The 16,718-nt window shown below is 42.9% G+C and overlaps 1 protein-coding gene across 1 annotated transcript in view; it reads left to right on the top strand.

Annotated features, from left to right (window-relative positions):
- DECR1 (2,4-dienoyl-CoA reductase 1) overlaps positions 1-16,718 on the top strand; it is a 234,374-nt gene that overhangs the window by 76,135 nt on the left and 141,521 nt on the right. Inside the window, exon 3 of the mRNA XM_078687063.1 lies at positions 1,434-1,491. Coding sequence (XP_078543189.1) covers positions 1,434-1,491 — 58 coding nt within the window. The remainder of the gene's footprint in view (positions 1-1,433; positions 1,492-16,718) is intronic.

Below are 16,718 nucleotides of genomic sequence, written 5' to 3'. Positions count from 1 at the left end.
TGAGCTGAGCCAGTGCCTTGGAAGTGCAAGTGTGGTAGATGACCGTTCCACCCTGCTAACACCCAGACCCTCTATTGTGATGCTGTCTGGGTGGAATACACAAACTCTAACTGCCAGGTACACTTAGCCATGTGACCTATGAAGAGGCTGCAGGCCCCAAATGTTTGACAAGAAAATGGCAACTTTCTAAAAATGACATTTTCAGAATTGTGACTTAAAATCCGACTTTACCATAACAGATGGGTTTAAATTATAATTCCTCAGACACCAGAAAGGACTTTTTCCACCTGCTCTCAATGAAAAGTTATATCTTATTAAATGTAATAACGTAACCTAATGTTATCCTATGGGAGAGGTAGGACTTGCAATAAAGAAAAACGCACTTGAGAGTTTTTCCCTCCCAGGACATGTCAAACTAAAAGGTAGATGTCCTACTTTTTAAGTACAATGCACCCTGCCCTATGGGCGGTTTAGGGCACACCCTAGGGGTGATTTGTATGCATTAAAAAGAAAGGGTTAAGACTGGCAGAAGGTTTATTTTGCCAAGGTGAAATGGCAGTTTACAACTGAACACACAGGCTACAATGGCAGGTCTGGGACATTTAAAAGGCTATTTAAGTGGGTGGCACAATGAGAGCTGCATGTCCACTAGTAGCATTTAATTTACAGGCCCTGGGTACCTGTAGTACCATTTTATTAGGGACTTACGAATAAATGTGGCAATTGGGTGTAAGCCAATTTCACCATGTTTAAGGAAGAGAGAGCAAGCACGTTAACACTGGTTAGCAGTGGTGAAGTCCACAGTGTCCTAAAAGCCAAATAAAACAGGTTCAGAAAACAAGAGGGTGAAGGTTTTGGGGCTGACCCTGCGGAGTGGGCCAAGTCCCACAATTAGGCACGAAACATGTTGACCTTTTGAATGAATCTAGTGCCCATTTTTCCCCTACTGGTACGCAGTTCATTTTAATCTTGGCATCGGTTTCCTTCAACACAAGATTTGTTATTTAGGTAGCCCACAGCCTGTTATAGTCACCTTTCCAATCTACCACACCCCCTTCAGCATCACTCCACTGTCTGGTTGACACTGGACAGAGTGAAAAAAGGATCTCTGGCAAAGAGACCCTGTTGGGGTCCGCTGGGTATTGTAGAGAGGAGCACGACCCGATGTTAAAGTATTTCACTTTGGTGGGTGTGCACCAGTGCATCCTATATAGGACTTCCTTTTTGACCTTGTAAGATTAATTGGCATCAGTGTCATCTTGGCGGATCAGAGGAACGGGCCACATTAATTGTTTATAGATGGTTAGTCACCCTGTAAGTAAATGGTTTAATCCACCTGAATTCCCCCTTTTCTAATTCATGAAACGGTTCAATTAAATTGTTGGTGGAAATTACATTTATGATTAGATAAAATGTCATCTATTTGCTTTCAGGAATATTGATGTTTTGAAACAAACCGCCAACGAAATTTCTGCAGAAACTGGAAACAAGGTACTTTGGCATTATTTGTGTGATTATGTTTTACATATCATGTATTTCCAAACTAATTGTAGACCAAGTTTAAGAGAGCGGGTCGTCAACATTTTAGCTGCCAATTTAAAGGATAACAGAGAGTGCATTGAGCACAATTTACCAATTGTTAAACACATTAAATTCAGTTTCCATAAAAGTGCCATACAGTGCAAATAGTTAGAACGTGCAAATCATAAAATACAAAAATCAAGACTGAAATTAAAATGATAATAAAAAGTGACAAAATACAGTGGGTAGGACACATTTTAAGACCGGCTAGACCTGCGAGCCCGAACGGCATATTTTAAAAAAGCCCCTTAGCAACTGTATTGTTAAGTAATAACAATAAAAACTTAAAAGCAGGCCTGCAGTGACCAACATTTTGACATTTCTTTTTTAAAAACGGAATTAAAGAGTCTGGTATCTTGCATAACATTTACATAAAAGGTCAAGTGAAGCATCGATTGACCTGATACATTGGCACAGGCCCTGGGCAAAACATCTAAATTCAGTACAAAGTCCTGGAGGAAGCAAAGCAAATATTTAAAACGGTGTCTGATCTGAAGCTTAATAAGAAAGAGCATTCCCCGAGACTGCGCTCACACCAGATGTAGTCAGTGGAACAATCGGATTCACTCAGACTTAGGTATGCAGTCACATTGGGCTTCCCCTATATTTCCCTTAGCATCGTAATTCCTCATAGTTATAGTGCTTGTGCCACAATCTTGTTATCTACCCTAGTGCAAGATAGTGGGTCATTAAACTCAGATTTTATACCAATTGTACAATATTCTGCCTTCACATTTGCCAACCAAAGGATAAGTAACCTTCTATCCAAGGCAAGACAACCCATTATAATCTCTTTAGATGGGGCAGCCTCTGAGTTCCTCCAGATTGTAAGCCACAGCAAGACTGGCTGAACCCTAATCCGATCTGCTAAGTAAGAAAGACCAAGTTATTTTTGGCATACAAGATGCAAGGCTGATATAGGGACAGACAGGAGTTTCCTACATAGTGTGTTCTCTTCGCGCTGAATGGCCTTACAATTCGAAATGCCCAAGCCTCTGCACCATACATAGCAATGGGTAGACATTCTGATTTTATATGTTTGCAAAGGGGTGCAAGAGAGTCGTGCCTCCCTCCGCTGATTGAGGGAGGCTTCATGAAAGCCCATTTGCCATTAAGAATTTCTTGCAATGGTGCACAATATTAGCAGAACATGACCTTTTGAGCCAAGAAAATCATACCAAGATATGGGAAAGTGCTAGTGCCACTCAAACGCTGAGAGCCAATGGTCCTGTTTGAGAGAGGTTTACTCTTGGGGCTACAGGACATAATATGGGACTTTGTGAATGTAGTCTGCAGATCAAGTGAGGCCATAAAATGTATGACCGCATTCAGTAACTGATGCAGTACCCAAGGGGTGCGTGCTATGAGCACTGCGTCATCAGCACAAAGGAGTGTGGGCAGTGGCTTACCCTTTATTATTGGCTCATCGGGTGTGGAGCATGCTAGAAACAGATGAAGCTCATTAATATAAAGATTAATTGAAAGGAGAGACCGCACGCACCCAATCTTACTCCCCGATGTATGACTTTATCTCAGATACCTCTCCCTGTGTACTGATACAGTCCCTTGCCCTCCTGTCCTTGTAAGTATTCCAAAAAGTGGACTGGTGCTACGTCCAACGCTCAATCTATAAGCAACAGCCACAATTTTGACCCGTTCACACAATCAAAGGCCGATGAGAGACCTATAAGTGCTAAGTAGAGGGGGGATTATTTGGCAACTCTTTTATTTTCCCAGGACCAGGTTTAGGTTGATACACTGCTCAATAGGTCCCACTTTACATCTGAGTCTGTACCGACAGGGGTATGACACTGACTCTTCTCTCACCCTCTCTCTGAACCTATTATAGATCACACTTCCCAGGATTTTGACCTTAGTATTGATTAACAAAATCGTCCGATAACCAAGGAGTGATTGATTTCCTTTTTTAACGAGCATTGGAAATGCAATAGATCTCGCATTTTTTCGAATTGGAACTATTGCTATTGTAAATGACAATGTTTTTTACATATGCAATAAATATGCTGTCCCCACCTTAATAAAATAAAGGACTCTGTGAAGTGTTTTTTTTTATGCAGTATTAACATAGTTGTGAAAAGAAATGTCCTATCTGTTATAAAAGACTATCGAATCCTGACTGGCACAGTTCGAAGTTATTAAAGTTTCTTCCTGGCATAAAGCACTGGCCACAAAAAACTTTACATATTAAAATATGTTGTTCTGTTTTACTTAATAATTATGCTTTCGTTGTTGTTAATTGTAGAATATTTGTATCCAATATATATAGTCCTAATATGTCACGAGATCCACTTCAAACATTGGCCGCTGGTGACATTTGAAAGTTGTGGGGCGTAAAATGCTTAGCATACTGCACAGCAGCGAGCGAGCCCAAACAACCTAAGAGGGGTTCGGGGGGGTTCTCCCCCGCGAAAAATTTGAAAAAATAGTGGACAAATGATGCATTTTCAAGCACATTTGAGAAAGCAGGATGGTTAATAAAGCAATTGTGAAAGTGCAGTTATTACATTAATAAAGAGATGTCATATAACATAAGTAGCTGCTTATTCAAGCTTTCTTTCACCCCATAGTCCAGCAGGGTCTTCATACAAGACAGATAAGAGAAAAAGCAGTGTGGTCCTTGACCAGGAAGACACTCAGAAGTGAAAAGATTGGTCAAATTGAAAACCTGAAATGTAATACGCAATCCAACAATTTGCAAGTACATCTCCTCTATGTTCAACAAGCCATGTTTTACCCATGATTGAAATTGTGAATCACCAAATAAACTGAGCCACTGCAATCAAAATCAACTAAAACTGTGGCTCAAGGTTACATATTGGCAGAAACAGTATAAAACCGAAACCGAGTCTAAATAACTATGAAAGTGACACATAAATATTGACCATGCAACTCAAACATTCCAGATCCAATTCACTGCCAAAGCAGGCCTCCCACGTGTCATTTCATGTGAGTTAAGTGCAGTCTACAATGCATGACTTTCCAAAGCAAATTAACATTCTCTCATATTTAAAAATTCCTGTAGCAGACATACCCTCTCTCTTTCTGCCACACTCTCTCATTCTGGCTCTGTTTAGCTTCATCTCTCTCTGTTTCTCTCTTTGTAAAAACTGCAAAATAAAGTGACAAAGGAAAAGCAAAGCCATTGTGATCAGGAAGTCAAGCTTTGTCCCCACACAGAAGGTAATAGAAAGTAGAGTAGCCAGCAACTCACTCCCCTTGCACGACCTCCATATTAACAAATAAAACGCGTGTGGCACTAGAACTAAAGTAAAACATTGTGCACAGGACATTTTCCATATCTAGTGCTGACAAAACAAGAATGAACGTTAAACATCAAGCGTTGCGAAAGGTGTGGCCGCCATAATTACAGTTAAAAAGCCACATGGCACATGGCGCACAGGACATTTTTCATATCCAGTGCAGATAAAACAAGGAACATAACAGAATAGAAGTTTGTTTCTCCGCATACCCCTCAAGGTGCAAAGACTTGCTGTACACCTGGTCACAGCCCTGGGCTTGGCAGTGGTGCAGCTTGGCGGGAGTGCTCGGGAGACTGGGGTCAAAGCCACTCTTTATCTGTGAGCAAACCCTAACAGCAGTGCTGCATCTCTGTCTGTAAACAAGCACCAAGTGTCTGTGAATGGAACACTTCCGCTCTTGGAACCCTCTGTAGCCACTTGCTCAACCCACTCAGCTAACTTGGTGAAACCTCCACGATTATAAACTACGCCAAGCAGAATTATATGCTTTGAACGCAGCCTCTTTCCCCATCTCCATGGCTTTCATTAAGGCATCTATTTGATTGCAGCAATGTTAAGAGTGACTGTGCTGTTTATTTGCCTTATGCTATTTGTTTTGTATAAAATGGGCACCATGCCTCTATAAGTGCATACATGTTTGGTTCTATAACTGGTAGCAAGGCTACAAAGAAGATCACTTAACTCAGAAAAAATAAAATAGAACATTTACATGCTATTTAATTATTAATAAGATAGAATGATTATATAACCTTCTTTCTTGCATCCATTTGTGTAACTGTCAGACGTGTGCACCAAACATGCTGATGGCAATATGTTAAGAATAACAGGAACACTCCTTCACATGTCAAGCATTCTGAGGTATAGTCGGGGTGGGGCCCTATTCAGTGGATCACCGCATACAGATCGCGCTCGGCCTCACAAAAAAAATACTTCTCAATAGTCTTTCAGAGAAAGTCATGAAGCCAGTTATTAAGGGGTTTGAGAGCCCTGACGATTTCTGCATTAAGTACGTAAATAAGCAAATTTCGAGGCGCTGTCTGTCCGGAGGGGCTTCTCTGGGGCTCATGCGATTACTTCAGCGGGGAGATGCGTCAAAGTCTTTCCCATAATGAACACTACAGTAACTACAACATGACGTCACCTCATTCACCACGATGCGCTGTTAAGTTTTACTGCATCTTTAGTCCTGTAGCTGAGCCTTAACAAACCATCCCTCTCCCCTTTTTACAGCACTCCCAGTCCCTCTCATTAAATCCATTCATTACAACTAGTTGCAAGTGACAGCCAGGACAGGCATAAAACTTTGATACTGTTCCTTTTTAAACACAGAATGACTCTCACACAAACATTCTAATTGCTTGTAAACCATTCCTGTGTAAACCCCCAAAAGACAAGGAGGAAAATGTGTGAAGCCACATGATTGGCCCACAGCCCACTATATATGCAAGCGATAACACAGTGCAATAGTGTGCAGTCAAGGCTTACACCACCGAAACAAAATGAGATATGTTCTGAAACACCTTTGAGAGCGATATTTAATTTTGGAAATTAAGAAACCGATTTTATGTCACTCTGCAGGGATTGCGGTAAGCTGCTGCCTATACCCTTTTTTCAAAACTTTATAGATGGTGCATTAATTCTGTGATCAGATGGGCAATGTCTAAAAACCAAGTTCGAAGACCAGAAATGTATCCGTATACACTCGATATTGAATATGTTGGCGACCCTCTAATGCATTTACAAAATTACAAACATTGATTAGATAACATGTATTTTAAATCAGCCGAAAGACAGCAGGCTGGCCCTACACTTCACAGGGCTAAAGAGGGTTTGCCGCAGACCCTGATTGAAGGCAGTTTTAAGCGCAGAATAGGTACACGGCAGATGAAATCGGTACGCCATACCATAACAAAACACTCTAAAAAACACATAGGAAAATATTAGTTTAGCATACACAAAAACAGAAAAAACTTAAATTTGTCAGTTACGATGCACAGCTTAAAATCCACACCATAACACATGCACCTTCCTTACTCAATATACCCATGAGCCAATAGTCTGTAAAAAAAAAAAAAAAAAATGCCGTCGACAAAGTAAGGGCAAAATACTGCAGAGGCGTCAGCTATGGGGTGCGTTGTGCAAATACTGGCGAATTTGACTTTTTGTTGGGTTTCTGCATGCTGAACCATAGCTAAAATATACCTGTGCTTTTTTGTACGAATAACAGCCATGTCTCTTTATACATTTAACTCTAAAGCATTAGCTGGAATCTGAAAGAAAATAGGGAGATTTGGATTAAAAAATAAATGTTTGGGAAGGATTCCGTAGGTGGGAATCTTTCTTCCTAAATAAGGGAATCTGGCAAGCTCTCTGGTGTGCGAAACACGCCAACGTTTAAGTGCTCCTTTATAGGTGCAAGTCTGTTGGCACCATGCCTGTCCTAAACAAAGCTATGGAAATCCATTCCCCAAAAGTCTGTTTTCAACAAAGACTACTGAATAGTAGACCAATTGTCAGGGTTTCATCGGACAAATTAAAATGGGATTAAACTAACTCAGACCTTTCCAAACGAACGCTGGGAAGAAGCTCAGGCCTGTGCGCGGAGGCAGAGGGTGGACAGGCAGCTGGCACGGTGGAGTCAATATTGCTGTAAATGGTAGGACTGGGACAGAAACCCTCACTGCCCCTCGTGCTTCACAAAAAAATCTTTAGTCCTTGGAGAGAGCACTGATTAATTATGTAAGTAATACTTGTGTAAACATAAATAATAACCATAGAATCCAGAGGTGATTTGTTTTCGGTGGCTTATATATTAGACTTTTCACACAGACTGATGCATTCTGCACTAGGCTCTTCCCTATGAAGTAGTATTTTCAGTTGCCTTTCCTAGCTCCAACTACTCTGCAGTTTCTCCTAAGTAAATAGCAGTGTATGGTTGCATTCCTGAAATACTAAGCTATTCGTACATGCATATTTTCCACCGATGAGGCTTGCAAGCTGTTGAACACGTTTCCTGCCTGACGTCTTAAAAGTCTATTTGGGGAATACATTATTTTGCTGTAAGGGAAGCAGGGTGAACCCCAGCCTACTTATCGTGGAAAGAGACTCTGACGCCGCTATTTTCCTTAAGATACATTTATTATTTATTGAAGAGGTTTCAAAATTGAAATAATGTTTTGTTAATATGAAAGAGCTAGGCCATTGCTGTGTGGTCACTTTAACTTGCATTAGACTCTTTTAAAGAAGCTGCCCTCAGTGTATTCAGTAGTTTGAACACACACACTGCCGAACACACGGTGTAGTTCCTAATGGGGTCTCACGATAGAAACTCATATGCCATACGTTTCAAATATCTTGCCTGGACATTCAATTCTTCAACTGACACATCATTCATTAGACATTTCAGTTGACCATGTAAACGTACAGTATTCCTGGTTGATTCATCTTTGTGCGCCGATTCGGCCGCATAATCTGGCCCAATAGCTGAGGCCATGAATCACGGAAAGACAAACTTTAACATACACATAGTAGGCATGGGTTTTGGTGATGTATAAGGGAAAATGTTATGTAGAGTGAATAAACACCTGAAACCCGTGAGAAAAAAACAATAAGAAAACTAATAGGAAAATTATCTTTCCCTGCGTGATTTAGATATAAAAAAACACTGTAAGAAACTTAAAAAGCAAAGTGTGAAAGTGAGGGGTGCAATGAAACGTTGATGTGAAGCGGGCCCGGGAACTGGTCCAAAGTGGTTCTATGCCGAATGCGGGCAGGCAGGGATCGCCTCGGCGTTCTGAGGAAGCTAGGAAACTTGAAAAAGATGCAGGCACCGTACAAGGTGCAGGGAGGCACAGTAACTAGGGACAAGACGGGTGGGCTCTGTGCAGGCAGAGGCATAGAATGAAATGCAGGGCAGGCTCTTAGCGGGGCACGATGGCGGCTCTCTGTGGGGGGTCAGCTGAGGCTCTGCCCGAAGTCGTTCAGCACTCTGGGGCACTTTGCAGCAGGGTTGTCTCACGGCACTATGCAGGCAGATGTTCTCGGCAGTCGCGGGGGAAAGTGTCACGCGAGGGTGGGAAGTTTTAAAAGAAAATAAATTAAATATCCTACCTGACCAGGTCCGCGCCGTTCCGTTGGCGCCTACATTCAGGAACAGCCGCATCGCTGCTGGCAACCCCTCTCAGCCAATCCTGGCGCTGGGCAGCGCCAGGATTGACTCAGAGCAGGGTTCCTCTCCGCCTGCCTGCCCATTAGGAGACCGAGGTTTGAGCCTTTGCTCAACCCTCGCTCTCCTAATGGGCATGCGCCAGCCAGAGCAGGCACGACTGGGCATGGCGAAAAAATTTGCTGACCTTGCCCACTCATGCGCACTTGTGCATTGTGCTGCTGCATGCCCCTGGTGACGGTCTGACAATGCCTGTCAGTCAACATGACGCCGGACTGCCCACCCCCTTGGGTGGGTGGTCTGACGTCATGCTGACTGACAAGCATTGTCAGTTCTCCCTCGGTGTCTCTGAACTTAAGTAAACTGAGAGTTTACTTGAGTTCAGAGACACCGAGGGAGCTGCGGGCGGGGGGCAACGCCCCAACGCCCCCAATGGAGGCACCGCCACTGCCCACTACTCCCAGCACAGATGCCCCATTCAGCCTAGTGCTGACTCGTCCTGCCCCTCCTGGAGCCACACACACCTTCCCAGTCCCTGTCACTCATAAGCCAGACATGCAATTCACATTAGGCAGGCAGACACATAGCACAAAGAAATGGCAGCTTCTAAAAGTGACATTTCTAAAATAACCACAGTAAATCTGCGCACACCATTGCGCAGCATTTATTATTACAATTCCATACATACTCGACCACTCTACTCCTCCCATACCATGATTTACCACTGACACACTGATCAGGGTATCCCCAATGCATTCCTATGGGAGGGCAGGCCAATCTCACCAATTTAACACAGAGAGCGCACATACTTTACACTGGACCACAATGCTAAAGTGCCCAAAGGCCTTAAATCATGAACACCAGGTCACAGAAAAAGGCTAGGAGAATGCAAAAAGTTTAGGGATGAACCTGCCAAAAAGGGCCAATTCCATAAAGCTCCTTTTCATCGGACGGGTTCTGGACACAGCACAGTTTCAGGCTTATACTCCCGAGCAGTGAGTCCAGGATATTTGGGCTATGATTCCAATCTTTTAGCCGTTATCCCGGGTTTCAGTCAGAATGACCCTGAGGCTACTGGGCCTCATTGCCTCCTGCATCCCGCTGGATGCAGGTGGCATATGCGGGCTCTGCAGTGGGACCTGAAGTTCCAGTGGGCTCAGCATCAGGAGAATCTTTCCGATAGCGTCCAGATCTCGGAGGGCACTGCTCACCATTTGCAGTGGTGGTTAACGAACCAGGATTGGATCAACGGCAGATCCCTCTCCCTTCCCCAACCAGGGTTCACAGTGGTGACGGATGCATCACTGCTGGGGTGGGGCAGCCACATGGGAGAGGCGGAGATCAGAGGCCTCTGGTCTCCGGCGGAATCTGGGCTCCATATCAACCTTCTGGAGCTTCGGGCGATTCGTTTTGCACTAAAAGCATTCCTTCCCTCTGTCCAGGGAAGAGTGGTGCAGGTGTTCATGTACAACACCACCACCATGTGGTATTGCAATAAAGAGGACGGGTGGGGTCGTGGACCCTATGTCAAGGGCTCTACGCCTTTGGACATGGCTGGAACATCAGGGCATATTCCTGGTCGTTCAACACCTGGCAGGTTCTCTGAACACCAGGGCGCAGAAAACTCAGCCGCAGGTGCATGATGGATCACGAATGGCGTCATCACTCAGAGGTGGTGCAAGGTCTCTTTCAGCAGTGGTGAGAGCCTTGGTTAGGTCTGTTCGCCACTGAAGAGAACATGGATGTCAGCAATTCTGCGCGTTGGAATTTCCAAGGCGGCACTCGCTATGCGACGCTATTTGTCGCGAGTGGAGTTGCGATCATCTATACGCCTTTCTGCCTATACCACTTCTGCCCAAAGTGCTGAAGAAGATCAAGTGCGACCGGGCCCAATTCGGCTTTCGAAGATATCATGGCACAGAAACTGCCTTAATCAAGGCGGCAGATGACATCGGGGTAATTCGTGATCAAGGAGGGACAGCAGTACTCATACTGCTGGATCTGTCAGCGGCCTTCGACACGGTCGACCATAAGATCTTGGTCGACCGTGTCGAAAAGATGGGTGTTCATCACCTAGCGAGAAATTTGATTGCATCTTTCCTAGCTGACAGATCACAGGTAGTCACCTTGGGCCCGTATCAATCTGCCAAATTGTCATTACCGTGTGGAGTGCCTCAGGGCTCATCCCCAAGTCCGACACTATTTAATATCTATGTGTAGGACCTTGCTAATGTCATCAAAGCATATGGGATGAGCGTTACCTCCTACGCTGATGACACTCAACTTGTATTGGCCATTAAAGATAACGGACCCAGGGTGGCAGACAGTTTTAGGCACGGAATCATTGCAATCAAAGAGTGAATGTCACACAATTGCCTTAAACTTAACTCTGATAAGACGGAGGTGCTTATTTTTGGACACCTCCGACCAGAGTGGTCAACAATCTGGTGGCCACCCGCCATGGGAGACCCCCCGTGTCCAGTTTCCAAGGCAAGGAATCTGGGAGTAATTTTTGATGCAGAATTAAATTTTGTGGCCCATGCCAACAAGGTAGCGGCAACAGCCCATTACAAATTGAGGATGATCAGAAAAATCATTCCGTACTTGCCTGTAACTGCCGCGAAAACTTTAATAAGCTCTCTGGTGCTATCATCTCTCGACTATTGTAATGGTCTGTTTTTAAATGCCCAAGCCAGGACTACGAATAAACTTCAATCAGTACAGAATGCAGCGGCGCGTTTGCTTTCTAAAACACCTAAGTTCTCCCCGATATCGGACACTATTAAGAGATACCATTGGCTAACGATCCGAAATCGGATCAAATTTAAATCGCTTTGCATAATTTACAAGACACTCCATGATCAAGGACCATTCTTTGTTAAAGGTCAGCTGATACCTTATAAACCAGGCAGACAGCTTCGATCTGCCCATCTGAACCAACTCGTAGTCCCTCGAGTGAAAACCGTCTCCTGGGGAGACCGTCGTTTTATAGTGGCAGCCTCCAAACTATGGAATACTCTGCCACAGCACATTAAGATGTCCTCCTCACTCTTTCAGTTCCGTAAGGGGCTAAAGACGTGGCTCTTTGATCAATAATGCATATATTATCTTCTGTGCCGCCAAAGACATTTAGGGAATCTCATCAGCGCCAAGACGCCCATGGGTATACGTTGCGCTTAATAAATCGCAAAAAATAAATAAATAAATAAATTCTTCTATCCCCGGATTGGGCATGGATAGTCTGGTATCCCAAGCTATTACACATGGCCATTGATCCTCCGATCAGATTGCCTCTTCGGGAGGATCTTCTGTCGCAGCAGCAGGGGACAGTCCTCCATCCGGATCTGTCCCGCCTCCACCTCCTTGCATGGAGATTGAGCAGCGACATTGATCAACTAGACAGTAGGGATTGAACGAGGCAGAAAACAGTCATCCATTTTTTACCTGTGTGCTTTTAAATTGTTCTGTAGCGTTTTTAAATATCTTGCTGTGTTTGTATAATCGTGAAAAAACCCTCTAACAAGCGCTTGCTGCTACCCTGTTATATACCTGGCTTATCCGAAAGTTTTTAACTTTTTTATACAAATTGTAATTTGCACTGACCTATTTTCTGAACACTGCTATGCTCAGCGTACTTTTCTTTTTGATAGATATCTCCCCGGTCCACCGCAGCCATTAGCGGGCTGACTGAGTGGAGGGAGATTTCCGAGAAGTTGGAAAAGTGACCTACTTCCGTTGTGCCGCGGGCTAGCCGGCAGCACGCCAAAGGCAAGCCAGTCTGTGCCTGGACCGTGCCCAGTGCCGGTTCCCCTGGTCCTTCGCATCAATACAAGTCAGGTAATCTTTGCTACTCTCGAGAATCATTAATGGCTTTAAGACCCACTATAACGGCATACCGGGCACGCCTCATTATGGTATCAATAAGGAACAACCCACACCTCATTTTGAAAGCCTGCCACCCCCAATAGGAAAGTCTGGCCAAACGCAAGAAAAGAGTCCTGGTCCCAATAACTCCAATGTCTGCTGCATGCTATTAAATACAAGTTTTCTGGTAAAACACCAGTTAGAGTTCTATGATCTTGTCCAAAACCCAAGACATTGGTGTGGCATTTGTAACAGAAACCTGGGCAGATGAGAGCTCTGATGCCCCCCCCCCTCACCTCCCCCTCCACCTGCCAGATAGATTCTGTTTTTAGACTGGATAGGTAGAAAAAAAAGGGAGGTGGATAGGCGATATTTTTTTTATTGCAACCATTTTAAAAGAAAGTTTTAACCACTACTTACGACAACCTTTTCGGTACAGCCTCCAGATTTATCAACTATTAAGGGGATGCTAATTTATCGCCCGCCTGGAGGAAGGAGCAGCTTCATTAATAATCTTAGTACGGTGATCGAGTCTTCAATCATTAATGATGATTTCACCGTACTAGGGGATTTTAACTTCCACTTGGAAAAACATACCGACCCTCATTCTCAAAAACTGATTGATACTATGGACTCCTTTGGCCTTACTCTAATCAATGAGGGCGCCACACATAACGCTGGACATATGTTGGATCTATCAAAAAACAAAATACCAGTACTGCAACTTTACTCTAAAAGGAATCAACTAACATAGTGAAGCAAAACACCATATAGACAAGACTGCTTTTTCTGTCTGAATTAAATCTTTGTTTTTGATTTTATTTTTTCAAGGACACATTTTTCATTTGTTTGTATAACATCACCAAATTAAATACACAAAAAACAAATTAATTTGTTAGATATAACATATAAAGTAATTTAGGCTGAATTTGATTTCATGAGTGCGATTATTTAGCCATTCATGGAAACGAAGTAGTTCATCCTCGCCCCCTGTCCAGACGGCGAACACGTCGTCAATATAACGACTCCAATGCAAGATGTATTGGGCATATGGGTTATCTTGGTAGATGAACTTATCCTCAAATTTAGACATAAAAAGAATAGCCAATTCCGGTGCGAAGGGGCAGCCCATGGCTACTCCCCCTATTTGAAAGAAAAATTCCCCATTAAAGTTGAAGTCGTTTTTTCTCAAGGCAAATGATGCCAACTCTATGATGAACTCTGTTGGTATTCTGACCGGTCTGTCTCTGGTCTCAATAAACGATGCAATCACCTCTAGGCCTTCAGTTTGCGGTATCTGAGTGTATAACGAAGTCACATCTAGTGTAACCAAATAGTGTGAATCTTCATTAAAGTCAATCGAATCAAGCTTATTGATGAAATCTGTGGTATCCCTTAGGTAGGATTTGACTTGAGGGAGGAATGGTTTGAGAAAATAATCCACGAATTTGGAAATGGGTTCTAGCATAGATTCGCAGCCCGATACTATCGGTCTCCCAGGTGGTGCTGATTCATCCTTATGGATTTTTGGGAGGATGTAAAATTGTGGAATGCTTGGATATTTACATTCCAAATTCGTGGACTATTTTCTCAAACCATTCCTCCCTCAAGTCAAATCCTACCTAAGGGATACCACAGATTTCATCAATAAGCTTGATTCGATTTACTTTAATGAAGATTCACACTATTTGGTTACACTAGATGTGACTTCGTTCCTGAAGAAGGTAATAAACCAAAATTGGCATCTCGTCCAAAATTTGGACGCATCATTAAAAGACAAACCTCTGTTTGCTTTTAAAAAAGACCAGAGTATTGCCAACCATCTGGTCCGTGCAGCTATCCCTAAAAGGAAACAACCATCAGTAAGATCTATGCTGAGTTTACCTCCAGTACAAGGCCACCATAAATGTGGCACTTGTGTTTGTTGCTCCACTACCGACGAAGGAATATTATTTCAGCACAAATTAACCTTCTGGAAACATGACGCTTTTACAAACTGTAAATCGCGCAGTGTGATATATGGGATTCGTTGTCCATGTAACATGGTTTATATTGGGAAAACGAGCCAAGAAGTAAGGAGCAGAATCACACAGCATAAATCGCGTATCAAAAAACAACGTACAGACAGCTCCTTTAGTAAACCACTGGAAAACAAAAAACCATACAGAATCTGAGATCAGATGGACAGTGATATCAAAAATTGAACCAGACCCTCGGGGAGGAGACATGGAGCAAAAACTCGCAAGAAGAGAAGCCATGCTCATTATTAAATTCAATACAGCAGTTGATGGCCTCAATGAAATATCGGAATTATATAGGCTATCATAGCCAATCCAGGAAGTGTTCTCAGAAAACATCCAGATTGCCAGGTTCTAAAACCAATACTATACTATCAACCAACACTACTCTTTACATAGCCATGTTCGTTGATTTAATTCATTTATGGTACCACAGGAGGTACATACAGTAGTCAGATCAAGCGAGATCACTGTTTTGAAGCTGAAACTACAATCCCCATAAGCCACAGGTTAAGCCACAGGAGAGGCTGCCGCAACTTGACGCTGGCTACGTCACGACGATCTTTATACCGGAAACCCGCTACAGGAAAAGAAAAGCGAGTCTAATGGGAAACAGAGGACGCGAACGCCGATTCAAACGGTAAGAGAAACATCGGTTTTTGCAATCTAACTATGTTAAGCGATACGAGCATATGTGAACAGGCTCCTAACAAGGCTCCTTGAACCCCCCTTTTTCAGAAAACAAGCTCTCAAACCGGAGCCAAAAGATACACAATATAAAGATCAGCGCAAGAATACCTTGGCATGCCACAAGTAAGTTCTCGGCTAGTCAGCTCACTCACTAACAGTTTAATAAGATAACACCCGTTTCTGACATTCTGTCCCTCTTAATTATTGGCGTTCTAGAATCCAAAATAATTCCAACACATCCCAAATCAAGCAGTGCACACGAATTTAAAATCGTGAGTATGAAAGAACTTACTGTCAAGCGACGGGCACTATTTTTATTTTTTGGTAGTCGTTGTAACCTGGTTGTGTATTTGGAACGACAAAACTTAGCCCCCTCTTCAATCTGATTACTTGCAGAATCCTCTCCTTACCTCGTTTTGACCCAAGGCAGAGGTAAGACAGATTATGGCACGGATGCGTTTTAACAGTATGCTTCTAGCGTTTACCTTGAAACACCTCCCCTGTGTTTTTCAGATATGTGGTCCTGACGAGAACACCCCTTAAAAAGGGTGTTCGAAACGCGTAGACCAGCCTTCTATGCAACCTTAGGAATCTTCAAAAAGTGTGAAATGTTCTAAATATCAAAACTCATTCCAAGGTTGCGTCTTACTTTAAAGCAAAAAACATTCTTATAATGATTGAAAAAATGTATATTGTGTAAATAGAAAGTGTGAGCGACTCTAGTGAGTCTGGGTGAATGTTTGTGTGGAAGGTGTGTAAGGAGAGTGTAAATGTGAAATTTGGTGATTTATATGTTATATCTGACAAATACATTTTTTTTTTGTGTATTTAAAGTGGTGATGTTATTCAAACAAATGAAAAATGTGTCCTTGAAAAAATAAAATCAAAAACATAAAGATGTAATTCAGACAGAAAAAGCAGTCTTGTCTATATGGTGTTTTGCTTCACTATGTTAGTTGATTCCTTTTAGAGTAAAGTTGCAGTACTGGTATTTTGTTTTTTGATAGAGTTAAGTGAGGCTTGACCTTACTGCATTGAGCCCAAACCCTTCCTTTGGACATATGTTGGATGGCATCTTTACCACAAATGATGCCTTTAAACTGTTTCCATCCTTTCCAG

Source organism: Lissotriton helveticus, chromosome 4_1, assembly GCF_964261635.1.
Source record: "Lissotriton helveticus chromosome 4_1, aLisHel1.1, whole genome shotgun sequence".
NCBI classification, from domain to species: domain Eukaryota; kingdom Metazoa; phylum Chordata; class Amphibia; order Caudata; family Salamandridae; genus Lissotriton; species Lissotriton helveticus.
The sequence above is the reverse complement of the archived record's forward strand: the minus strand, read 5'-3'. Positions and strand labels throughout refer to the sequence as shown.